This window comes from Semicossyphus pulcher, unplaced genomic scaffold (assembly GCF_022749685.1).
Source record: "Semicossyphus pulcher isolate SPU_LCO1_2020_fin unplaced genomic scaffold, fSemPul1.0.p SCAF_24, whole genome shotgun sequence".
NCBI lineage: Eukaryota > Metazoa > Chordata > Actinopteri > Labriformes > Labridae > Semicossyphus > Semicossyphus pulcher.
Genome location: NW_027211698.1, coordinates 11,183,745 through 11,209,966, shown reverse-complemented (window position 1 = coordinate 11,209,966; position 26,222 = coordinate 11,183,745). Strand labels below are relative to the sequence as shown.

General features: G+C 41.5%; 1 protein-coding gene across 4 annotated transcripts in view; it reads left to right on the top strand.

The window, feature by feature from the left end:
• Window positions 1-26,222, top strand: part of LOC138603306 (microtubule-associated protein 2-like) — a 62,002-nt gene that overhangs the window by 27,601 nt on the left and 8,179 nt on the right. For 3 of the 4 annotated variants that reach the window (XM_069675004.1, XM_069675003.1, XM_069675001.1), the window contains exons 3-9: window positions 7,326-7,386; window positions 16,974-17,149; window positions 18,725-18,799; window positions 22,043-24,772; window positions 24,978-25,175; window positions 25,346-25,483; window positions 26,142-26,197. In XM_069675004.1, the coding sequence (XP_069531105.1) occupies window positions 17,011-17,149; window positions 18,725-18,799; window positions 22,043-24,772; window positions 24,978-25,175; window positions 25,346-25,483; window positions 26,142-26,197 (3,336 nt within the window). In that variant the 5' untranslated portion in view covers window positions 7,326-7,386; window positions 16,974-17,010. The remainder of the gene's footprint in view (window positions 1-7,325; window positions 7,387-16,973; window positions 17,150-18,724; window positions 18,800-22,042; window positions 24,773-24,977; window positions 25,176-25,345; window positions 25,484-26,141; window positions 26,198-26,222) is intronic. The other variant, XM_069675002.1, reaches the window with a different exon arrangement.

Here is a 26,222-nt window from a genome sequence, read left to right as displayed (position 1 = left end):
GAGGAATGTGAGTCCTGTCCAGTGTCATCCTGAATTACTTTCTGCCATAAACAGGATATTACTTCTGCTCAAGAATGATGCAATGACATCCTCTTTGTGCCATAACAAGATTCTGGTGGTTATTTTCTTATCATTTTCATAAGATAAGTAAGCTAGTACCAAATTGTTTCTAGCTATCCAAAAATGTACAAAGTTCTATTGAGTGTGATTTTTCGTTAGCTAGAATCAATTTGGTACTAGCTTACGAAAAACAAAGTTCTTTTGAGTGTTTTCTGTTAGCTAGTAGCAAATTGTTTCTAACAAAAAAAGCACAGCAAAGTTCTAATGAGTGTTTTATTCGTAGGCTTGTACCAAATTGATTCTAGCTAACAAAAACTCAAGACAAAGTTCTAATGAGTGTTTTCCGTTAGCTGGTAGCAAATTGTTTCTAACGAAAAAAATCACAAAGTTCTATTGAGTGTGATTTTTCATTAGCTAGAATCAACTTGGTACTAGCTTACGGAAAACAAAGTTTTATTGATTGTTTTCAGTTAGCTAGTAGCAAATTGTTTCTAGCTATCCAAAAATGTACAAAGTTCTATTGAGTGTGATTTTTAGTTAGCTAGAATCAATTTGGTACTAGCTTACGAAAAACAAAGTTCTTTTGAGTGTTTTCTGTTAGCTAGTAGCAAATTGTTTCTAACAAAAAAAGCACAGCAAAGTTCTAATGAGTGTTTTATTCGTAGGCTTGTACCAAATTGATTCTAGCTAACAAAAACTCAAGACAAAGTTCTAATGAGTGTTTTTTATTAGCTAGTACCAAATTGATTCTAGCTAACAAAAACTCAAGACAAAGTTCTAATGAGTTTAGTTCGGGGAAATTCCAGATGACTTTCCTTGAAAGCAATGCTCATTTAACTCCAAAGTAAATAATCATCATTAAAGAAGGCTTTGTTCTCTCTTTTATACACCCTGATGATTGATGTCACATTTTGCATGGTTTGTCCACCAGCTGATTAAAATCATCTCTGGGCTTCACCAGCAGTCAGCGGGAATTAATAATTGGAAGTTTGGCAATTGAACACTGTCTCTACTGTTATTTAATTAGAGCCAAATTACTTTCTTGGAAACTATTATTGTTGGGGAAATTATGTATTGTCTTTCATCATTTTATTGCCGCTTAAGCTAACCACATGATCCCCAATTCCAATGTCACCATAATTGCTACCATTGTTTTGCTAGTCGGGAACTCCCTCTCCAATTTTTTAACATGTGTATCTCTTGACTTCTTTAAGTATTTAAATTGTTTTCGGTCTTACTACGGATAAAGTCCACGTTTCCATCTCTAGACCGGTTCTACCATCATATTCAAAGTTTGTCTTCCTGTCTTGTGCTCATCTCTTCTGTAATACTCCTGTAGATTAATTAATGAGCCTCTCTCCCAGCAGAGTTTGTCTCATTATCCACACAGTCCCCTCTGTCCCCCTCTCTACAAAGTGTGGAGGTGTAGAAAACAAGCTCCCTTCCCCTCTCTCTCTCTTTGTCCACCTGTAACATTGCACCAGAGACCCTTCGCACAACAAAGGACTTCCCGACGACACGGAGAGTCGTGATTGGAAAGTCGCAGTGAATCACAGATGCAATTACTCACAGGCTCGGGTCGAGTTATGAAAAGATAATGAGGAGCCATAAACGCTAAACGCCACATCTGAAATAATAATGTTAAAATGATGAGGAAGAAGGTTGTTAATTGCTTTCTGTTATTTTAATTTGAGATTCCTCACCTTGACTACAACTCTTCGTGGCTTTGATCTATTAAAGATTTGTGTGTATTTGTATGGAGGCGAGCTTTGGCCTGAGGGAGTGGGTGGGTTTGTGTGTGGCGAGAAAGAAGAAGGCTGTCTGTGTGAATTATAGATGAGGAAATGGGGGCGATGGCCAAGTTAGAAGGGGATGAAAGAGACCTCAGAGGAGATGCTCCGCCAAATGTAGTGGCTGGACCTCCGGGTTGGAAAAACACAACAGCACAAACCATGGCAGCTTCAACAGCAACGTTGTTAGCATGAATCATCCAAATATACTCCGGTTTTTAGCCTTTAGCACCTGACGTAGGAAGCAACTAAGTCTTCAGGCGATATCTTTTCAGGAAAGTACGCTGAACCCTGGCCACAATCTTATGTGCAAATTGTTAGCAAAATCATGCTCAGGGTAGGAAGCTTAAATGCTGATACCAATAAGATAGAGTTGTTTTGCTGCATTCCAGGCTTTAAATAGTAGGCAAATGACACGTCGTTATCGTTTCACCACCACAATGGCCACTACAGCGCAAAGTCCAGAAGGACATCCGAAATTTCTCAAAGTAAGTCATTTGATAACCTTTTAGCCACCATTAGCATTCACCTATTCCTGGCAAGCTTGGGAGAGCTGGCCCATTGGAACAAAGTGCGCTTGTAGGGGCGGGGCTTCCCCCCTTTAACCATGTTACTAGCTGTATAGCGTTACAGGATATAAGAATACATTAGTGTGGTAACGGAGTTTCTGCTTTTCCTATTGTATTGTGTATTTCTATCAAACAGTAATGTAAGCTAGAAATTGTCCAATGCTAACGATAGATAGCTGTTGTCTAATTGTAGCTTATGGGTTATCAGATCTGTTGTTTTGCCTTGAAATACAATCCGATGTCCTAGTGGATTTCCACTATCCATTTTCTTTGTTGCTTATCAGTCGTAAAGCAGTGCAATGAGGATGATTAGTCACATTCTCCACTTCTGTAAGATTTGCAACCAGGAACACAGCAGTATAATATTATCTGCACATGGAAAATAAAGTATTTTTTAAGGTTAATGAAAGGTTATGGTAAAAATTACTACGGTCTATTTGTTGGGAGTTTCAAGTGGCAAATCAATCCATAGCCTCTGAAGAATGGTCTGAATCGACCCATTCCTGCCTAATGTGATGTTTGATACAGTTTTCTTTCTTTACACTCCAAAGGCTGGCCTGAAAATGATTGATATTGAGATTAGGATAATGAAGGACCTGCAGGATGAGTCGTGTGAAAGATCAATACAAGAGAATTAAAGGATTGCCTGTAATGCCGCGAGTCCCATTCAGTAAAACTGAACCTGATAATACGGGAAAAGTCTCTCGTCACTTGGCTCATTTCAGAGAAAGTTCAGGAAGGTTTATCGGCCTTTTGGCCCGTCGCTGAGATTAGGATTCATTTCCTGTTTGGGTCGTCTCTGATGATGAAGTCAAATCTGTGGATTAGGTCAGACTCCGGCTGCTTTCCCCTTCTTCCAATATCCTTGACTTGTCTTCTCCTCTGTCTCTTCTCTCTTTTCCTTCTGTTTGACCTACGTGGCCTCCCCGTCCTCCTGGGACGAACACAGGTCAGGCAGAAAATGCGTCGTCAACTGGTTGCCTGCTTTCCAGAGACTCGAGACAAATGGGTTGTTTGTTTGAACCTTTGCTCTCCGTTGTATCTGGCCATTAAATATCGACCGACAGGATGTAATGGTGGAGTCGATCGTTATCTTGGGTGTTGGGTAAATAAGATTACCAATTTCATCCTGTAAAAGCTGCAGTTAATGAGTTTGTAGACTGGATATGACAAGCTAACAATCAAGCTAAGTCATTTGGTAGCAGCGATGAGTGTATGAATGTACTCATTAATCCATTATTTCCCCCCAATTAGAGTTAATCTGCAATTAAGTGTTTTTCATAAAGATCACAAGCTCCACTTATTAGCGTCTCTATCACGAGAGATTAAAAACATGGCCGCATTTTCCGGGGAAAAGCATGGACGAGTTGTGTTCCCAGCAGGCCACATGCTGTGTTAGGGAGGAATCATTAACTGTGACAGTTAAAAACCGTTCAATGCTTCTCCAGTGAGTCTATTCCTGTCACATTCCTGATATTATTGGAATGGGCGGGAGCTTCACTTCCTTCTATATATTCTTCCCCCTCATCCCTTTCTGTTTACGAAGCATCCCTGACCGGCCCCAGAAGAGATATTACTTCCTGTATGACCTCAGTTTCTCTTTTTTTTTCTCTCTCCTTCTATTTTTTCCCTCTTCACTTCCTGTTTCCAAGTCTATAATATCAACTTGCTTCCTGTTATTGAGTGATTTAGGCCCATTTTGCCTCTGGATGCTCAGAGAGACGATGTATTAAAAGAAAATCCTTATTAAATGTGGACAAACAGAAATGAAGACGTGTTTATTTGATCTGTTACTGAGGTTTCCCACCCAATCTTTCAAAATAAAAGACCGCACAAACTGGTGTTTTGTGTGTTTTATTCCGTTACAGACCATTTTGACAAGTTTACAGTGTGTATGGAGGCCCAGAAGTGACAAAAAAAACAACGCATAACATTTAAAGATTACCGAAAACATTGTCATTCATATATTTTCCATTTACAAATAAACTACAATAGTTTCTGTAAAGTGTATGTGACTTGTAGTAAATGGTCTTAAAAATGCTAAACCACCAGTTTTAAAATACATAATGGGCAATAGTAGCCAATATAATTTTAAGTCTAACTGAACACTTATAATACTTTATGAAGCCAAAGCTTCAGATACTTTCCACCTTATTTTCTCTGAGTTAAATCTTGTTCTATTATTCGTTCAACCCGCAGCTTCTTTTCCACTTGTTTCTAATCGTTCAACCTCCTAACTGTAGGCAACGTAACAAAATATTAAACAAACTGTCGTTTAATGATCAAGATAAATTTATAGTTGTTGGGAAATTTTCGGTTTAACTTGATTATGTTAACAATGCTCAAGAATAAAGTTGAAGCATGCAAGTACAATTATTAAAAATGAGTTAACTTGAAAAGCATGACAACATGGGCTGACAGCATTGGCATATTGATTTTGTGTCAGAAAAAGACTTTTGCACTCTGTGAAATTGCTTCAAAGGAGTCTGTCAACAAACCTCAAGGTTTACGAAGCCTGGGCATTACAGTTTTTACCCATCCATTATAAGTTGGTCAATGTACTATGTTATAAAAACATAAACTATGATGGGGAAATACCTAAAATACAACCGAAGTTGGAATAGAGCACAAATCTTCTTTCCTAAAAATGTGTGTCTTTCCGTCTCTCGTAACTCCCGGCCTCTTTTCTCTTTCCTCGGTGATAAATCGACCTCCTTCCTGTTTGGAGAATCTCTCCTTCATTCTCTTTCTTTCTCTGTCTAACTGCTTGTTTTGGCACCACAACTCCCTGACGGTTGCTTTACACTGTTTTATTGTTAACAGGATGCTTTTTTTTTTTTTTTATAACATTCGTACAGTCCCAAACGTGAAGAAAATGTATGTGAAAATCTGTCTTTCTTCCCGGCTGGCTTAAGCCTTAACTCATCCCCTGGCTCAGCCCCAACAGACCAATCCAAGAATTCGACAAATCTCAAAAACAGCTCTCGAGTGGAGTCAGTCTTATTGGCACGCAGATGACCCTTCATTTCTAATCACTTGTTTCTGAAAAATAACCACTTTCATTTCGTCTTGGATTATTATCATCCCTGCAGTTGTCTTTGGAAACCATCCAACTGACCTCTATTTTTTCCACTCATGCTGGCTGTAGTGCTGTTATCTTAAAAACGTGTGTTTTGTCTACTTTACTCTGTTTTCCATTTGTTTTATATACAGCTTTAGGCAGTTGCTGGTTAGCATAGCTTAGCATAAAGACTGAAACAAGGGCAAACTCTTAATCTGACTTTGTTTAAAGTTGTTTGTTAATTTTACACATATATTTAAATGTGATAATGCCAGGAAGTTGCTGTTCTGTGAAAAAAAAGTTCAGTAATGGTGAATTGATGTTTTACAATTCAATGATGTTAACGATAAAATTAATACCCAAACCATGACGCAGATAATTAGTGAGCTTTGGAGACAAAGGAAAGAATATTTTGTTACCTTTTGACGGAACAAGGCTAGCCATTTCCTCCTGTTTCCAGTCTTTAAGCTAAGCTAACCAGGTGCTGGCTAACTAGAGTCAACACTTGGTACCTTTTAACAGAACCAAGATAGCCGTTTCTCCCTGTTTCTAGTCTTTATGCTAAGCTAATCTAACTGGGTACTGGATGGCTATAGTCTGTAGCTGGTTAGCGTAGCTCAACATAAAGACCCAGAACAGTCGGGAAACAGTAAGTCTGGCTCTTTCCAAGCAAAAATATCACACATATATATATATATATATACAACCTCTATTCCAGTCTTTATGCTAAGCTAACCAGGTGCTGGCTGACTTAAGTCAACTTTTGGTAACTTTTCACAGAACCAAGATAGCTGTTTCCCCGTTTCTAGTCTTTATGCTAAGCTAAGCTAACTGGGTACTGGATCAGTTAACCTATCAGTTAACATGTTATATCTACTGTTGTTTGTTTAATCCATACAAAAACTAAGCTAAAATCATAATTCGTCATGCCAGGAAGTTGCAGCTAGGATAGATCCGAAATAGATCCGTATTGGTAAATTGGAAGGTAGATTTTGTTAGCTTTCAACATAACTAGCCTAACTGCTACATTATGCTAATTTAACTGGCTGCTGACTCCATCTACAAATAAACGGAACAGAAATAAAAGATATTCTCGTTTAACTCTCGGCAAGCTAGTATAAAAACGTTTTTCCCGTATGGATTGTTGAAGTTAGTTCAATCGGTTAAACACAATTTCTAAGTATTTTATGGATAATTAAATCTTGTAAAAACATAATATATAAATATTTCCAGCCCTCTCTTTAATTACAGCATGAAAAACATTTAATTAAAAGATGAGAGAAACAACAACAAAATCACACATTTCTGAAGCAGAAATTTGTGCACAATACTAGATAACAATACAGTTTATTTAATTATATAACATGCAAGTACAATTATGAAAATTAATTAAGAATGAATGACACAGTCCTGTGATAACCCTCATCACAGGACAAAATAATTGTCAGGAAACGGGGATTTACATGTGTATGCACTCACTCATGCACAGACTATGAATAGACGAGGTTGTCTTTGGCTTTGTTGTTGTGTACAGCCCATCAGTGGCAGCTTAAAGGGACACAAGGCCACACCGAGGTTTGGATTAATGCTGCTGGCAAACTCCAGGTGACGGAGTTAAGCTGCCGTGTGCATGCAAGGCACATGAAAGGCTGCGTTTAACAGAAGGTTAAGATGAGAGTTTTTCTTGTTTGAAAAGTCCCTCTTTTGAGACGCGACTAGCAAGGCTGGATTCGGAGGTTAGAATTTTAAGGCTACTGGGGCTTCAGCTTTGTTAAACCATGTGATATAACTCTTAATTGATCTTAGTTTATTGATGTCCCTTTCCCTGTTCTCTTTTTCATTCAGGTCTGAGCAGACGCCTCAACCCGGCATTTGTGTCATCCATAAGTGAAGACAGCACTTCGAGGTAGGTACGCTAACGAAGAAAATCTACGACCAAAATAGCAGTTTGGCGAGGCTATACTTGGGCATACTTAAGATGCTGTGGGCTAAATGCTTACATCTGCATGCTAACATGCTCACAATGACATGTGGACACTTAATATATTACTTTAATACGGAGGTCCGAGGTAGTTAATTCATGTTCGGGTTTTCATATTTCGTGTTCACAAATAATGCCCTAGATATAATACCATGTGTCTTTTGGGATGTGTCAATGGCAGACATAAAAAAAAACATGAAAGTGATAAATTAAACAAAATTTAAAGCTCAAATTTATCAATGAAGAGCATGAATAATTTAAATGTGTGGCTGCTAGTTAGCATGATGGAAATGTGATTAGTTTTGCAGGTAATTTGTCATAAATGAATAATTCCTGCTAACATAATGCTAGGGTTGGGAGACAAAATGTTGTTATTTCATCAGTTCCCAATTGAAGGACAACTAAAAAGACATGGTACGTTGAAAATTTCGTGGAAAACTGAGCCACATTTCAAGTATTTTCTAACACACTAGCTACTATTATACAACAACTAACGTTAGTACTTAAATGCTTGCTAGCTAACGTTACGGTTTGAAAGTGTTACAAGATAAAATAGGAAACATTACCTAAGTACTTAAGCACTTGCTAGCTAAGAGTTTGTTAGTGTTCCAAGATACAATAGAAAGGTGTAAATTACATTAGTACTTAAGCACTTGCTAGCAAACGTTACAGTTTGATAGTGTTACAAGATACAATAGTAAGGTGTAAATTACATTAGTACTTAAGCACTTGCTAGCAAACGTTACAGTTTGATAGTGTTACAAGATACAATAGGAAAGGTGTAAATTCCTAGCTAACGGTAATGTTAGCTATGATTTGGATGAATGCTAACGTAAGCTGTGTGTGTTTACCTAAGTTGGTTTTACCTTAAAATATTGTGGTTATGAGTTAGATTTTGTACGTTTTGCAAACCTTAAATACAGCTGTACAATTTTGGAACAACTTTAGAACAGCACTTGAGCTTGCAATAAAAGGAAAATGGCCTCTATGTGAACCATAAATGTGGTTGCAGGGATCCTATTTTGCTTGAATATAGCTTTTTAAAGCGAGATATTTTCATCTTGCATCCAATTAACCCCCCAAAACATGGACTTCTGGACTGCTGCCAGATGGTATACTATGCACTCCTTCTTCTCCATGACATTTCACACTCACTGTTCCCATGACTCATGGGGGCCCCGGAGTCAGATCTAAGTGGCTGCACTCAGCCAGATGATTAGCTTGGCTCTTTGTGGATATGTAATAGAGGGGGAATTATGCTCCGCAACATGTGGGAAACGGAGAGGGGACGATTGCTTTTTGGCGGTCAAAAATATCTCGTATGACATCAACCCAAACAGTCATTAACTCGAAACTCAAATGTCACGTTTTGAGCTTTCGCTGCTTAAATGTGTTTGAGTTTCATGACAGGAAACGACAGTGAGCGGCTGAATGGTAGATTTTGTTGTACAGTACGGTTGTTTTAGAGAGCTGTTTGTGTGTGCAGAGTAGACGTCTATTTTTAGCTCATGTTAACAATATGTTTGCTCCCAGTCTGAGAGTTATGGGTTGTGGACACTAATGGGAAGCGTCACTGAGAGGGTGTGTTTGTTTGGGGTTAAGTTTTAGGGTGTTTGTGCCAGCGTTGGGTTGTGTGTTCAGGTATGTAGTGTTAGCGTCAAGGGTGTGGCTGGTTGACAGTCATCATAATCTCCTCAGCCATGAAGGAAGTGAGAGTACAAGCTAGCTAGGGAGGTAGGCACTAACAAGGAAAAGCAGGAGATCCTCACATTTGGAAGCTGGAACCGTCAAATGTTTGACCTTTTTGCTTGTAGCTTCTTAATAATTTTCTAATTAATTCTCCTTATATATTTTTATATTTCTTTTCTTTTACTGCTCTTTCTTGCAATTTTAGGCTCTAGCTTTCATCACCTCACATCACATACCAACCCCCATCAGCCCCGGTCTTGAAGTCTAAAATTACATCACCAGCCATCAGTGTATCGACGATATTAAAAGGCTCTGCTCCCATTTGTGTCAGTGGCATTATTGTGATCCCTGGGACTGCGCCTGGAGGATCTGATGACCTATTTCAGGATCCATAACGTGGTCAAAGTCCGCTCACTGCAGCCAGCCAGCATCCTCGCCTGGCCCCTCCCACCCGGGGTTCTCACATCGCCATGGGAACCGTCACATGAGCTTGGGGTGGGGCTGATGCACGTGCCAGGAAGCATGTACTCCTCTGATGAGATTGGAGGCTAAAACTGAAGGGAATGAAATGCATGCGTGCAGGCAGTGAGAGGAGGGAATAAATCTTGGCAGTCAGGTTGAGTCCTTTTGATTTGAATTCAACCTTAAAATGTCTTTAAGGGGACAAATTTATACTTTTCTTTTAAAAAAAACCCCAATAAAACCATCAAAAATATCAATGAATTCATCACAATATATGATTTACTTAACCACTTAATGTTTCTTTTATTGCAGTTGGGAGATATTAGTATAAATACGGTTTTGTTTTCCTCATAGAAACTTCTAGAAGCGGTGCCTGGAGTTGCCAATCCACGAAAGTTGTTTTCAATTATTGACCTTTAGCTTTCAATATGGCCGAACAAACAAAAATAAGATTGACTACTTAATATGTTGAAGAAAAACAAGCAAATTTAAACTCCAGATTTACAGTTTAAACCGTCAGTGAGGGCGTTGTGAGGTCCCAAATGCTCTTGTAATTACAGCTTATCGCCACAGGGGTCGCCAGAGACACGGGAGCTGAGAACTTTGATTGTTACTTTAATGTTTTAAAAAGGGACTATTTCTTTACTGGCTTAACGCTAAGGTCTAAAAGGACAGTTTTTGAAAGCACATGTCGCTAATTGTGATATTTATCAGTTCTTATTCATAAATTAAGGACAGTATGTTTTTTCCCCACCCCCGCTTCCTGTCTCTATGGTTAGCCTTGCAATCGGTACACACACTCAGATCTAAAGTCTGTGAAGAAGAAGGCCAAGTACGAGATGCAATTTATTGCTAGGAATATAGATACTCAATAAGGCATACTTTATTTATATAGTGCACATTTAATAGCACAGTCTTTCAGGCTTTGAACACTTTAAAAAGGTCAATCAGTCTGTTTAATATGCTCACATCACTTAAAATTCTATTCTAATATTCAGAGCCATCAATTTATATTATTTATATAAAGATTTATTATATTAAAAGAAATGTAGGTATATTGTATAATCTCAGTGCACCTATATCGCTGTTATTACGGTACTTAATCTGCAAGTCTTGGAGTCATCCCCTCACCTATAATACGTGTGCGCGCTGCGCCTGACTCGACATGCTGCTGCGGTACACACTTCATTCACACTTCACCGGCAGCGGCTCATTATGAATCAATCCCCCATCATGCATTGCTGAGTCAACAAAACACAGTCTGGTGTGTAGGAGGTGGAAGCCGCTGGGTTGATTGCAGGTCACGGCAACTTTGACTGTCCTTCTTTAAGGGCTACTATTTAGTGTTACAATTACCCATCACCCACTGCAACTTACTATACTGTACAGAGACTGTGTTTACATGGCTGAAAATATTGGTCCTATTCTAAATAATGTTGTGCTTTTTGTGTCATATTGCCATTTACAAGCTAACAGACAGCCACTTATGTTGTCTTATTCCCCCTCATATGATCAGTCTATAGTCACCAAAATGTTCTAAATTTATCCATCAGGAGAAGATTTGCATAATTTGGGATGTGATAATTCAACACCTAGGACTGCTCGCCAAAATAAGAGCATGTCAGACATTTAAAAGTCTTATCATTTACGCTTTCTGGAAGTAAACGGTAGAAAAGAAGAGAAAAAGGGACTCAGGCATAATTAAATATTGTATTATTAAAACAAAAAATATACTTTTAATCATAATAATAGAGTAAGATGACTTTCCTGAAGGAAATTCTAGTGCCAGATTGCTCCAAAATTACGGTAAAAATGAGAGTAACAGAAAAAACAACTCAAGTATCAGTGAAATATAAAGTTTAAATGCAAAAATATAAGTACAATTAGATTAAAGAATATAATACCGAAAGTTAGAGACCAAGCAGGGAACACACTCACAGACACAATGACACACACACACACACACACACACACACACACACGGTTGTTCTCACGCGGGGGATTAAGGCCAGGTTGCCCTACTGAGACGGCCTGCCAGAGATTCCAGCCGCCCTCCTAAATGGATGCTGACATTCCGATGTGAGCGGGGCGCTCCACGGAGGCGTGATGACTGACCCAGATTGGGGTGGGGTTGGTGGCGGGGTGAGGCGCAGATGGGGATGGGAAGTAAGGTCGGATTAGGGACAGGGTGGGGTGGAGGCGATGGAGAAGGAGGATGCCGCGGCTGGAAAGGTAGAGGGGGGTGGCGTTGAAAGACGAGCCTCAGGCCCCCTGCTACACCTTCTAGTCTTCTCTCTGAGAGATCCTGCTGGCATGTTCAATTTAAGACATCAATGCCAAGATGTAATGGGATTTGACGGTGCTTTTTTGGACTCCTGGTGCTGCTGGTTTAACCTTTTAAAGATTAGGACAATGTGATGGTTAGCCTGCTGAGCGCTTGTTAGCTAACTGTGGTCTTTTGGCCTTTCTGGAAACCCAAATGTTTTGAGCCTGAGAAGACTGGAGGACTTCCAATTAAGTGATCAAATCGGTGTTGGTTGGGTTTTTCAGGGTTTATTTTAAAACTGAAAAGGAAGTTTGTTTTATCCGTTTTCATGTTAAATGTCACTTAAGGTCAGTTGTGTCTGTAGGAAACTGCCACGTCGATCTATACCTATGTTGCCCCACTCATAAAAGCAATATTATTCCAGCAACCACCCTAATTGTAGCCCGAAACCTTACAACGTGTACTGATAAATTCAGTCGTAGCTTGAGAGGGGCATAAGAGAGTGCGTCACCTTTTCATCAGTGTACAGTTCCCTGTATTAGAACCTTCTCCTGTAAGATTCCCATTACAGCTTAACCCCAGTCTCTCCAGCACAATAAGATTCATAAACAGCTAAAAGGGAGCGACGAGAGAGGGCGATGTCGGATCACGTTAACCTCATGAGGTGTGCCTGTAGAGCAAGGTCCTGAGGGTGGGCTAACCCAGACATCAGGAGAAAAATAAACAATGTGGTAGGAGGTCGGTATCTCCTGATAATAGACATGTTGGATTTATAAAAAAATATAAAAGCTTACATTGAGAATTTCAAATTTTCAAAGTAACCCTTTTTTTTCATTTGGAAGAACAGGAAATAGATTTTGTACTGGGATTTTATTCCAAGAAAATGGCATTAAGACCAAAGAGGCAATAAAATGAGCTGTAATTTAGACTTTCTTACATTAAACAACTTTAATTTAACTACGAAAACATTGAATTAAACGGCGATTAAACAGCTAATTTTTACATCTTGCCATTCTGAAAAGAAAATTAGTTTTTAGTCCAAAGCAATTAGTGAAATCCAGTGACGTAAACATGTAAAACGTTTCCATAGCGAATTTTGCTTGGCGAAACTGTGACAGTTTGAGGAAATAGGAAGGAAATGCTTTGCCAGCAGCTAGCTCGCAAAGCTAACCTAGCTAATATTACGGCCTCGCTAGCAGACTACTAGCTTGTAAACCTGACCTAGCTAACAATACGGCCTCGCAAGCAGACTGCTAGCTCGTAAAGCTGACCTAGCTAACATTACGGCCTCGCTAGCAGACTACTAGCTCGTAAAGCTGACCTAGCTAACATTACGGCCTCACTAGCAGACTGCTAGCTTGTAAAGCTGACCTAGCTAACAATACGGCCTCGCAAGCAGACTGCTAGCTCGTAAAGCTGACCTAGCTAACAATACGGCCTCGCAAGCAGACTGCTAGCTCGTAAAGCTGACCTAGCTAACAATACGGCCTCGCAAGCAGACTGCTAGCTCGTGAAGCTGACCTAGCTAACATTACGGCCTCGCTAGCAGACTACTAGCTCGTAAAGCTGACCTAGCTAACATTACGGCCTCACTAGCAGACTGCTAGCTCGTAAAGCTGACCTAGCTAACAATACGGCCTCGCAAGCAGACTGCTAGCTCGTAAAGCTGACCTAGCTAACATTACGGCCTCGCAAGCAGACTAATAGCTTGTAAAGCTGACCTAGCTAACATTACAGCCTCGCTAGCAGACTACTAGCTTGTAAAGCTAACCTAGCTAACATTACGGCCTCACTAGCAGACTACTAGCTTGTAAAGCTAACCTAGCTAACATTACGGCCTCGCCAGCAGACTGCTAGCTTGTAAAGCTAACCTAGCTAACATTGCGGCCTCACCAGCATACTGCTAGCTCGTTAAGCTAACCTAGCTAACATTACAGCCTTGCTAGCAGACTACTAGCTTGTAAAGCTAACCTAGCTAACAATACGGCCTCGCAAGCAGACTGCTAGCTCGTAAAGCTGACCTAGCTAACAGTACGGCCTCGCTAGCAGACTACTAGCTCGTAAAGCTGGCCTAGCTAACATTACGGCCTCGCTAGCAGACTGCTAGCTCATAAAGCTGACCTAGCTAACATTACTGCCTCTATAACCTCAGATAACTACTGCAAAGCAAGGGCAGCTGTTGCCAAAAAACGTATGCTTCTCCTCCCTTGTTCATTTATTTTCTGGTAAATTTACACCAGAAGGACATGAAATAATCTTAACAGGAAACTAGTTACTCTTTTAAATCATGACCCTACAATATACCCAGTCTTAGCTACATTTTTAAATCTGTGACAACCTCTTAAACCTCTAAAATCTTATTCAACCTCAACACTGACCGTTAAGTTGTAGGAACATTCTTTGTAACAATATCCCCTTTTATGTTGAAATTGTTTCCTTGACCTTGGTCAGGATTTGCAGATGCCTCTGATGCAGCTGAATAGCAACTAGAATCAGATTGAAAGGAGGTCCGTGTTAGCTTTGATTTACAAGATTTTAATGTCATAACTGTTGTTACTCACCACTGATCCCACAACTCATCCCACAACATTAGTATTAAAAGGGCACTGGTACTTTGCATTTTACAGTCTGCTGGTAGGAGAGGCATTCAAATACAAAAACATCAACACAGGAAACAAGCCAATAAATATTAAAAGCGCTGTTTTCAGTAGATCGGGACTCTGGCATGAATTCTATTTGAATTTGTGAAGAACAGCTGTGCTTGTGTTTTTCTCTGTGATTGAGTGCCTATTCTTTAAATGAAAACAAAGGATTTATGTAAGCAGCCCGGGTTTATGACACCCTTTTTGTAAGGACAACCTGTGAAGTGTGGCATAACATTGCCAAAACAGCAGCTGAAAGCAGGTCAATGCAATCCTAAACCAGCATCAGCACAATGTGGCTGTCAGCGCACCCGTTTTCTGCTTTAGCATCAGCTGGGACGAGACCCGCCTCTGACTGAGCCCAGGGCTGAGATTTTCAGTCTCAGACAGTTTGGCCCAGTATATTTGAGTGTCAGTAGGTCTTTCTCCTCCTCTCGCTCTCCTCTGATCCTCACGTCTTCCCACTGCAGCAGACATTAGCCGGGATCACTGTGAGCCTGTCGTCATGCAGCGCTGCAGGGAACAAGAGGAGAGAGACTTAGAGAGGAATGAGGAGGGGAGCTAGAGAGACAAATGAGAAGGGGAGCTATTTCTCAAAGGATTATGCTAATATTCAGGATTTGTGAATCTTCAAGTTGCTCTTCGTCATCAAAGATAATAAAGTTTTCATAGGATAGCTTTGGAAAATATTCTCTAACTTAGAGATTCTTGCCATGAGACGATTGACACCATTCTCTTGCTGGTATGCTGAATTTATAGCATGCTAGCTGGTTAGCCTAGCTTAGCAAGAAGAACAAAAACAGGGGAAAACGTCAAATCTTGCTCTATCAAAATGTAACAAAATTCAAAATGATATTGCTCCATTACAAATGTTTTTAAGCTATTACTCTTGCTAGCAGATATATTTTTTAAACAGCTAATACTTTGACAAATACATGCGTGAACCATTAGCTTAAAATATTAAAACTAATCACATAAAATGATGGAAAATTGTATAATGTTTGGCAGGAGAGGAAGACAGAAAACGAATCAGGATGGAAAAAAAGGCAGATAGATGTAAGTAGAGGGGAAATGGCTTAAAAGCTGTCGTAGCTAGGCTAAAAATGCTAAATAGCAGCTTAAACTAGGCATTTAGCGTACGGCTAAGGAATGTAGTTTATAGCAAAGCTGCATGTTCAAGAAGAAATGGACATGAAGCATTTCTCATGAAGATTTGTGGTGAAATTAGCTCCAACTGTTTGATGATGATAGAGCTATTAAGCTAGCATTTTTCTAATACACGGCTAATGTTTTTTATCAAGTAAGTTAGCGAATTGGTCTGCAAAAAAATGGAGAAATTGGATGATGTTTGGCAGGAAAGGAAGACAGAAGAAAAATAAAGACAAAGATGGAAGTGGAATACAGGGTAGGGTGGAAATGCTGAATAGCAGCTTAAGCTAGACATTAAGCGTTCGGCTAACGAATTTTGTCAGAATTCGTGCTTTGTAGTTACATAAACCTGTAGCTGTCATTAACCTACATGTTTTATAAGAAATGGACATGAGAAACAAGCTGCAGGGAGCAAGACGAAAGCAGCCTCTGATGATTACTTATGATGAAATTAGCCGCAGCTGTTTGATGATAATGAAGCTATTTAGCTAGCCTGCCAGGCGCGGCAGGGCCCCCTGCTAATCTTGTTTAAAAAGCAACATTATGTGTCCTCCAAAGGGAAAAGGGGTCGCTTTTATGAGGGCACATGCTTGATTATAATGTAGACACTTTAGTAGTGCGTACTCGATTGTGATGAAGCTTTTGTCATTATAATTGGTGGAAAAGTGCTTGTCGGTCTTTATTGAATTCAGCTAATAGGTGCGGCTGTGTGTCATGTGATGTACTCGTTCGTGTAGATTTGTGTGTGTATGAAGCACTTTGTTGTGTGAAAGGGGCAAGCCTGTCAAACCCATCTGCTGGACCCCCCAAAGACCTGTTCCTGTTGCCATCGTAACAGCCTCCTTATCGGCGGTGAGGGGGGATGTGAAGGGTGTGTTCAAAGGCTTCTCCTCTGCCTGCTGCAGTGCACCTTTACATGTTTGCATTTACAATATCTCATATAGAGTATTGTTTAAATTCTAATGTAGGTTATTTTTGCTTTGCACTGTTATGTTCTTGGTTGATGCTCATGTATGTAATGCTTCACCTGTTAAACACAAGAAAAAAGGGTAAAAAAAAAGGACACTTTTTCAAAGCCTTTGAGCAATAAGTCCGCTGTATGAGAGTAAATATAAGAAATATGATGGAGACAGTCTTTCCCTCCTCTTGTTGCACGTGGATGCTGAGACAAAGACCAGTTTGCTGAGCCGGTAGAGTAAAAATTTTGCATCTTACTCCCTCTGGTGGCTGATTTCTGCACATATCAGAAAGCAGTTCCTTCTTCTGCAAAACTAATAATTATCTTCTCTTTCTTTTTTTTGCAGGTGACCTGTCCCCTCCCCGGTGTCCCAGCAGGCAGGCATGGCAGACGGTCGGCAGCCGGACGAGCACTGGGCCTCAAACGGCCAGGAGAACGGCGAGAATGGCTACTCCGCCTACAGCTCGGCCTACAGGGAGAACGGATACCATGGCGGGGCAGCTGCGCACCCTGGAACGACAGGTAGGTGCAATGACACGGCCTGTTTGTGAGCGCGTGTGAGCATGTGCATGCGGCACATTGATTAGACTGCCAACACATACAGCCAGATGGGAGTGCAGCTGTGGGGAAATGTGATTGCTTCCATGGGGGGGAAAAAACACTCTAGGACAAATCCAGTCAATTCATTTGAATGAGGACGGAACATGAAGAGTATTTCTGTAGCAGTGCTGCCAAAGGTTGAAGGACATTACCATGGTCTCTGGAGACATTTAGTTATAAGACACAAGTGTAGTATTAAAGTAAATAAAGTGTATTTACCTGCACGGAAGTAAAGCAGAAAGTCCCATAAGGTGGGGTTGGGAATTTAAGAAACATCTTGTTTCAGGGATTTTCTGGCAAACCTAATGTTGCTATTAAGTCTTTCTAACAAGATAAAACATAATATTATAAAACTTAAAAACACTTAGATCTTAGATTTACAGCAAAACGCCTTCATTTACACTTTATATTAAGCTTCACATGTATACCTTTACCTACAGCTCAATTCAGGGGCTGCATCCTTCGAAGGACGCGATCAACAGAGGATGATTAATTCGTACCCTGCGTAGATCTCTATGGCCGAACTGCTGTTCCCACCCTTAACCTTGCGTCAATGAACACGTCTCCTGTTGCCTAGCAACAGAAAGCTAGCAGGCTAGCTAGCTATCATAACTAAAGTTGCTCAACTTAATTATTTTAAAGTTTCAAGGCCCCTTTTGTTATTTTTTACATTTGTTTCACTAGCTCGATTGAGTGTAAACCAAAAATGTTTACATTTAAAAGTGCATTTCTCGGTCGTTTAAGAGTCCGCCATCTTGTTTGAATTGGTGTTCAGTGAGTCTCGGGATATGTCGGGCCACAAAGGATGCACCCTATAGATTCTTGGCCGCATCTGAAGCGCCGCTGTGGCGCATTCGGCCTTCAAATATGGCCTTTGGATGCAGCCCCTCATAAGCATGCATATTAGTAGCATATTAGCTCTTTATTAGTCATTATAAAGCACTTATTAAGCCTTACCCTGCATGCCCATATTAAACAAATACCAGGCCATTTGCTAGTAGTTGTAGAATGGATAGTTTTCCCTTAATGACCTGCTTATTAACAGTAAGGAAGGAAGGTTTAGGACAGGAAGTAGGATGTTAATATGCTTTGCTCAGTATGGGTACCACTAGCATTAGCATGTCGACGTATATCCACTTTTTATGGTGAATCGAATGTAAATAACACGTTTATCACTGTGATGTGGGTTTTCTCATGGTTGAATCTGTATTTTGAGCCACTGTAATGAGTTTTTCGAGGTAAGTCGGTGCTCTATCTGCCTCCATCTGCACTGGATATTAGCCCTGGCTACCCTCTAATCAAATCCCAGAGCGGCGTGGGATTTGCATCCACAACTCATCAAACACACACACACAACAAGCATTGTGTCAAACACAAAGGCGAGGCCACCCACAGAGATAAGGTCCGCTGTGTTATTAGTTCTTCATTTCCTTCCTCCCATCCACGTCTTGTCTCCCCTGTGTTGTCTCTCTCTCTCTCTCTTTCTCTCCCTCGCAGTGGATGACTCAGCCAATTTGCCTCCCTCCCCTCCCCCCTCTCCATCCGCTGAGCAGATTGGGCCAGTGGCACAAGGTACACCTGCACACACTTCTTGACCGCTCAGAACATTCAGGGTGAGAGTGTGGATGGTGGTGAGAGTGGTTAAAAAAACGGACACCAACACACACAGATTTTAAAAAAAAAACATGGCCGCCACTCGCATGATAAAAAAAACTCCTCCTCTTTCTTTCTGGTCCCTTATCGGTTAATGTCAGGGGTCTCTTTCACTTTGCATGTTGGCTTATTATCATATCACCTTTAAGGAGTCTGCAGCATGTCCCACAATGTCCTGTCGTGTTCACACACCTTTTAATTTTAACAATATTAGTAGCTTTCTAACACATACTAGGATGTTTTCAAGCCTAGATATTAGAGCGTGAAATCCTTCCGCCCAACCTGCCACAGGAGCCCTTCATCTCACTAATCTGCTTTCCCCTCAAATCACCTCCTCTGTTGTTCCTTTGTTCATTTCGTCTATTGATTTTCTCAAGGAGTAAATCACATATCGACTTTCAGCTCTTTGCTGCCAGAGAACAGCTGTTTTCTCTGCGCATGCGGCATGCAATCACAAAGAAGTAGTCCCACTGCACGGCTTAGGTCTATTATTTATTAGATTGATTTTACACCTTTTTAGACATTAAATTGGATTTATTCTTAAATAAGTTGCATACATGTGAAGGTTATTATTCAGGGTTACCAATAGGTTGTAACTACAGCTCTCTTCTAACTCTTCGTATTTCAAATTAATGTTTATCTTTGAAAACTAGACTAGCAGGTGTGCTGATTGCATCCCATGCATCTCATTCCAAGCTGAAAGTGTCTTGTAAGTCGAGTTGTTCTGATATCAGTGTTTCCAATACTAGCTAAATTGCAAGGATCGGCTGATATACCAGCCAGTTCACCGTTCTGATACAGTCATTTATTAGACCCTCAAAAATAGTTGGCAGTAGCCACAATTCAACCACACTTGCAACCACTTGTTGCACTGGTATTGGGGGGTTATTCGAAGCTAAATCCAAAAGGGGCAACTGGACTTGGTTGAATAATAATAATAACTTTTTATAGCGCCTTTCATGGGACCCAAGGTTGCTTTACAAGGAGGAAACACAGAAACACTCACAAACAGACTAGACACAGTACATTAAATGACTGGTGTTAAAGGCTGTAGGCTGTGTTGAATAGATGGGTTTTGAGGAGTTTTTTGAAAGAGTCCAATGTGGGAGCATTGCGGAGGTCGGGAGGGAGAGCGTTCCAGAGGGTGGGGGCTGCTACACTGAACGCTCTATCCCCGAAGGTCTGCAACCTCGTGTGAGGAATGGAAAGCTGGCAGGAGGTAGATGAACGGAGGGTCCTTGACTGGGTGTAGGAATGGGGGAGGTCAGTGACGTACTGGGGTGCCAGACCATGGAGGGATTTGTATGTGAGGAGGAGTGTTTTGTAGGTGATGCGGGACTTGACAGGGAGCCAGTGAAGGTGGATGAGGGTGGGGGTGATGTGCTGCCAGGGTTTGGTGCGAGTAAGAACCCTGGCAGCTGAATTAAGTACATACTGGAGCCTGGCCAGGGTTTTGTTGGGAACCCCGGACAGGACTCCATTACAGTAGACCAGACGGGAGGTGATGAAGGAGTGAATGAGGGTCTCAGCTGTGGAGTCGGAGAGTGATGAACGGAGGCGGGATATATTTTTGAGGTGGAAGAAGGTGGATTTTGTGACAGATTTGATGTGGGATTGGTAGGAGAGGGTGGAGTCCAGAATGACACCCAGTTCTTGCAAGAACCAAGTCCAGTTGCCCCTCTCGGATTTAGCTTCAAATTACCATGACCTGGACGACTGAGTACCTTCACAGTCTATTGGAGGTGTTACTTAGTATCGGCCAATAAATGGTGTCAGAACATCTCTACTTGTAACCCATGTAAACCCTGTGTTATTGTCCTCCATGTCTCATCCATGTGTCTCCCTTCCCTGCTCAAAGAAGATAAAATAGAAGTTGTGAGTCAACAGCAGGATGAGGAGGAGGCTCCAGAAGAGCCCCAAAGTTACCCGGAGGAGGTGGGATATGAGCAGCCCGGAGACTTGCTCTTAGAGCAGACAGATTATTTAACAGAGCCGCAGGCTTTGGGCTTCCAGCAAGCCCTGACACCTGAGGTCCTCAATGGAGGAAGTCATCAAGTTGAACACAGTCTATCACAAGGTGTGTGTGGTTTTACGAGTTTTGTGCGCATATATACTGTTTGTATGAGTGGACTGTATGTGTGAGAAACTTCATATCCTTTATCTGTGAGAGCGTGTTTGGTTCAATGTCCATCCACTACACTACTTGATTTCTAAACTGTGATTTCTTTCGAGCTTTGCTGCCAACCCTCCTGCAGCTTCTTGCTCCTTAATCCTCCACCTTCTGCTTCAATACCTCAAGTTGTGCTAGATGATGTGACGTAGCGTTTGATTTGAGCTTTTCCATGCAAAACATAACCATTTGCTTTTCATTGGAGCAACATCAGAAAACCTGATCAACCATATACTGTAGTTGATCATTTCTGCACTTTTTTGTATTGCCAGCTACATTGCAAATGCAAATATCACTGTCTGAACCGTCCAGCATCGTAGACCTGAGTGTTGCTGAAATGGTTGTGTGTATATTTTTATGTGGGTTTATCTGGAACATGGTGTGCAAGAAGGTGTTTGAGTTCACCCACCTGTACGGGTGCATCTTGAATGTACTTGAAGTCTGTTGTAAATCAATTGCTTTGAGTTTCAATGTTGTTTTCATTTCATGCCAAAGCAAAGGATAGTTCTGTTTTCCTATTGTTCCTAACAACACACTTTGGGCATTAAAATCCACCCTTATTTGGGCGTGTGTCATCATCCTTATGTGAACACTTGTTCTAATCAAGAATATCAAAATTTAAATCCTTTGCAATTATTCAGTAGATTAAATAAGAAATATTCCTTTATCATCAGGTTGACCATTTTTGTCAATCCTCGTCTATTGCAATAGGAATTCAATTAATTGTGTACATTTATTTCTTATCATCTAACATCATGCAACTCATTCCTTCATTACAGTTCTGCACGTTATCTTAGGTGCTGTGACCCCCCCTGTGCTGTTGTGGCCTGCTGCAAAATACACTGTGCTGTGTGTTTTGCTTGGCGGAGAGCTACTGTATCTATGTGCAGAGGGCTTCGGCTTGTATTGGCTAGCTTTTGTGGATGCTCCCAGCAAAGCTGTTAGCTAATGTGACTCAGCAAAAGGTTGTTCAGTATCCCTTAAACTCACAGCCCAGCCGGAGGAATGTGTCAGTAAAGCATCGTGTGAGTCTGCTGCAAAAGAAGACAAACCTGAAGTGGCATCGCTACATCAGGAGCTGCAAGTTGAAAGAGCAGCACCTGAAGGTGCCGATCTTGCCTCGATTGAACCTCCTTCACCTTCTGTGAAAGAAAAAGAGCTCCCTGACGCCTCATCAATTGAGCAGGGTCATCAAGACAGAAAGGATCTAGTAGAAGAGTCCTGTGCGACGCAACTGCTTTTAGAGTCCAAAGCCAAAGAAGCAGAACAACCTTTACTGAGAGAGGAGTCATCAAATCTTAAGGAGGAAGAAAAAGAGGAAAATGTCCTACCAAGCAAACTAGAAACTCCTATTAGTGAAAGCAAAGAAACAACAGAGACGATAAATAAGGAGGGCCAAGATAGTGGCATTGACATTACATCGGATGAGTCACAAGTGACTGACACTCAAAGGCAAGAAACTGTCCAGTCAAGTCAAAAACCTTGTACAGAGTTGAAAGCCACATCAGATACATTTGTAGAACCCGAGTCAGGAGCAAAAACCTACTTTGAGACGTCCTCCAAAAGCCAAGAAGAGGAGTCATCACAAACCCAGAGCTATTACGAACTCAGCACAGAAGCAGAGACAAAGTTAAGTGGAGAAACGGGAAGCGAAATGCCAAAGCATGAGACAGAATTCGAGGCAAAAATCACGACAACTTCTGGTGAGATGCCATTGGAACAAAGCAGCCTCTCCCTGAACGTAACTGTTGGGTCTTCGGCTGGACAAATGGTGAAGGGAGAGAAGTCAAAGGACCTTTCGGAAAACTTGGGACCAATTAGAGGAAGTTTTGATGAATCTGAGGTTAACCCTTCAACACCATCTGTTGAGAGCCAACGCCAATTACCGCCAGCTGTCTCAATTACACAAACTACCGCTGAATCATGTGAAGATTTGTCCAACAAGGATGAAATGCCTTCTGATAAGCGTGATTCTAGATTTGAACATCAAGGCAGCCTCTCTGAGATGTTGGACCTGGCTGGAGCCCTGCCTCAACCGTCACTACAACAGAAGGACTTTGAACACATGAGACGAAAGTCAATGCCCTCCAATGTATCAGCTCTGGTGGGTAGTTCTTTGGCCAAGCTCGCCTTGGGAGAGCAGCCCTCGAGCGTGGTGGAAGAGGAAACCCAGTTGGAGGAACTGGGGTACTGTGTCTTCCATGAGTACTCGGGGCCAATGCCTTCCCCTGCTGATGTACCAAGTCCTGGGGATTCCCCGCACCAGCGGTTTCCTTCAGTGGAGAGTGAAGTTGAGGAGGAGCTAGGGGCCAAGGAAGTGGAAGGTGTTCGAAAAGGACTTCAACAACAAGATCATAAAGGAATTATCCCAGAGATCTCTCAAAAGCCAGTGCTTGAGAAGAAAGATTCACCAGTAAAGTCTTCCCTGATCCTTGAAAAAGCTGTGCCAAGCGGAATTAAACCTGATCGCCTAAGAATTCCAATGACTTCTTCAAAGGATAGACTGACTGAGTTCCGTTTGGAGACTGGTCTACCAGATAACATAAAGATCCAAGCAATCCCTGAGGTAGATATTGAGAAAGATCCCTCCAGAGAGGCTTCTCCAATCCCACCAGACATTTCCTTTACTTTCAGTGCTTCGGAAACCGGAATCAAGACTCCCACAACCCCCAAATCCCCAGATTGTACATCCCCAGAAACCCAAGCCACTGAAGAGATGGCAACTAAAGATGTCTTACCAGATGTCAAAGCAGAGAGCAAACCAGAGTCTGAGAGGACTGAGGACAAATTGACCAAGTTGGATGAAGAATTGCAGAAAGCGGAACCCAATGAATCCGAAGAAAAGAGAATAACAGAAACAGCAAACAAAGACGTAGTTTCAGTACCATCTCAGCCTTTAGGAAAGGGCACAGAAAAAGAAAAGCATGCGACTCCTACAAGATTAGGCGGAATGGAGAAGCAAGAGACCTCAAAAGCTGGTCAGCATTTAAGCACCAAGAAGCCCTTAGACGACAAATTGAAGGAAGTGACTCTGGATAAAGGCTTACCAAAGCAACACATATCCTCCCCAATCATCATCATACCTCAAGCACAAGTAGATGAAGAAGCAGATGAAGATGATGATATTGAGATTGCGGAAGAGCCTCAAGAGATGATGGAGGAACCTGAAGTGCCTGTGCTCTCCAAGACTGATCAAGCAGAGGAAGGTCCGAACAAGGAAGAGCAAAAGAAAATGGCGGTGATGCTGATGGTAGACGATCAGTTGGTGGAAGATGACCCAAAGTCTGGCGCTGAAGAATGGAGTCATAGCGCCCAAAACAGTGATGGGGAGCCAGCGACTGACAGTTCGCACTTGTCTCCATGTTCGGACCACGATCAACCAGTTGATGGTGGTCGAGATGAAAGGATTGGAGAGGATAAAGTAGCAGAACATGTACAAATAGATAGTGATGAAGGGAAAAAAAGGGAGGCTGAGAAGTTAAAGACAGACCAAAAAGAAGAGGAAGAAGTTTGTTCCGAAGAGGTGGTCAAAGAGAAAGAGGAGAAAACCAAAGAGGATGAGGGGAAGGAGAAAATATTTGCGAAGGAGGAGGAGGAGAAAGGTATCGAGATTGGTGTGGAGGTGGAAGAGATCTCGAATGTGCTCTGCCAGGCAGCTAATGACGAAACCACTATGGACGTCTCCATCCTAGATACAGACAGTGGATGGATGGACTCGCAAGGTACCCAGAACTTGTAAAACCTATGATTAATGACCTGTAAATAAATGTTTAAGGCATTTAATGTATATTTAACACATTTTTTTAAACCAAAAACTACCTTGAACTTTGTTGCTAGCTAATCTTACTGTGTCTTTTGTAGTAAGCTAGCTGCTAGCTACCCAGTGATGAGGAGAATTAGCCCTCTTTTAATCCCTCTCCACTGCAGATGATGACAAAAGTATCATGACAGAGCAAATCGAAGCCCTTCCTCAGATCCAGAGTCCTACCCGTACACCTGTGGTGGACAGACCCGCTAAACGGGCCCCTGGCAGAGGAAGGGGCCGCCCTGGCACCACTGACAGTAAACCTTTCCGCAAAGTAACGAGCCACCATCCACCAAGAGAGGAAATCAAGAAGAAAAAAGGTTCTAATTCTGTTTTAAAAAGTATTTTTTAACTGAAAACAATCTGCTATGTGCCTAGCTCTTACGTATTTATTTGTATTCAAGCAATGTAACCCGATGTTTAACACAGATTTGCCTCTCTGCAACCAAGGTTTACATGTTGGTATAACCTGTTTCTCCTCCTTTGCTAGTAGCCGTGAGGAGGGCTGACCAGAATAAGGTGTCAGCCCTCCAAAGTCGCTCTCCATCTCGAAAGAGCGTAGCCAAAGCGGCGGCCAGACATCCTAGGCCTGCTCTGCTTCACGGCTCTGCTAGACGAAAGGCCACAGGTGAACACTCTTCACCGTGAACTACTGCCGTGGATAGAGAGAGTGCAAACAGAAGTATTATTCGACTGGTTTGATATGTATAGAAATAACTAAAAGCTTGAGGACACACATTTAAATTGAATCAAACTGGAACAATTGTGGGTTCAAATTGTTGCTACAAACATACGCTTTGCTCTCTCTCTATTAATGGCCCTTTGAGGAATCCACCAAGGTGCAATGTAGCTGGCAAACATCATGTGCTGCTTACCCATATTTAAAATATTTAGCCACATCATCTTTTATTTATGACTTCAACTGCTCTGTCTTTTCTTTTTTCCGTTGTTGTTCTTGTCAAACATGGAGTTTTCGCTCCTGCTTGGCTTCATATCCATGTTTATTTCTGCTCACCGATGCCCTTTCTAAATTGCGATTGCTACTTAATGAACGAAATGCTTAACGTCACTACAATGTTTGCATGTTGATGGCGGAGTGTGTGGTCAGCTGTTGTAAAAAGGTCTAAAATCGAGTGTTTCTCTGATGCCGGACGTCTGGATGTCGTCGCAACACAATGCAGTGAATTTTTATGTGTTTAGACAAGATAAGAATGTGTATGTGTACTCCAAAATGTCGCCCCCTGCTGTCTTACATTGATGTCTACAACAGGACTCTTTCGTTACAGGTGCGGAGAGCCATCAGCCACTCAGTGTGGCCCACCAGTCCAGGGAGAGGACCACTGTAAGTTGCTATTATAAAAGCCCCT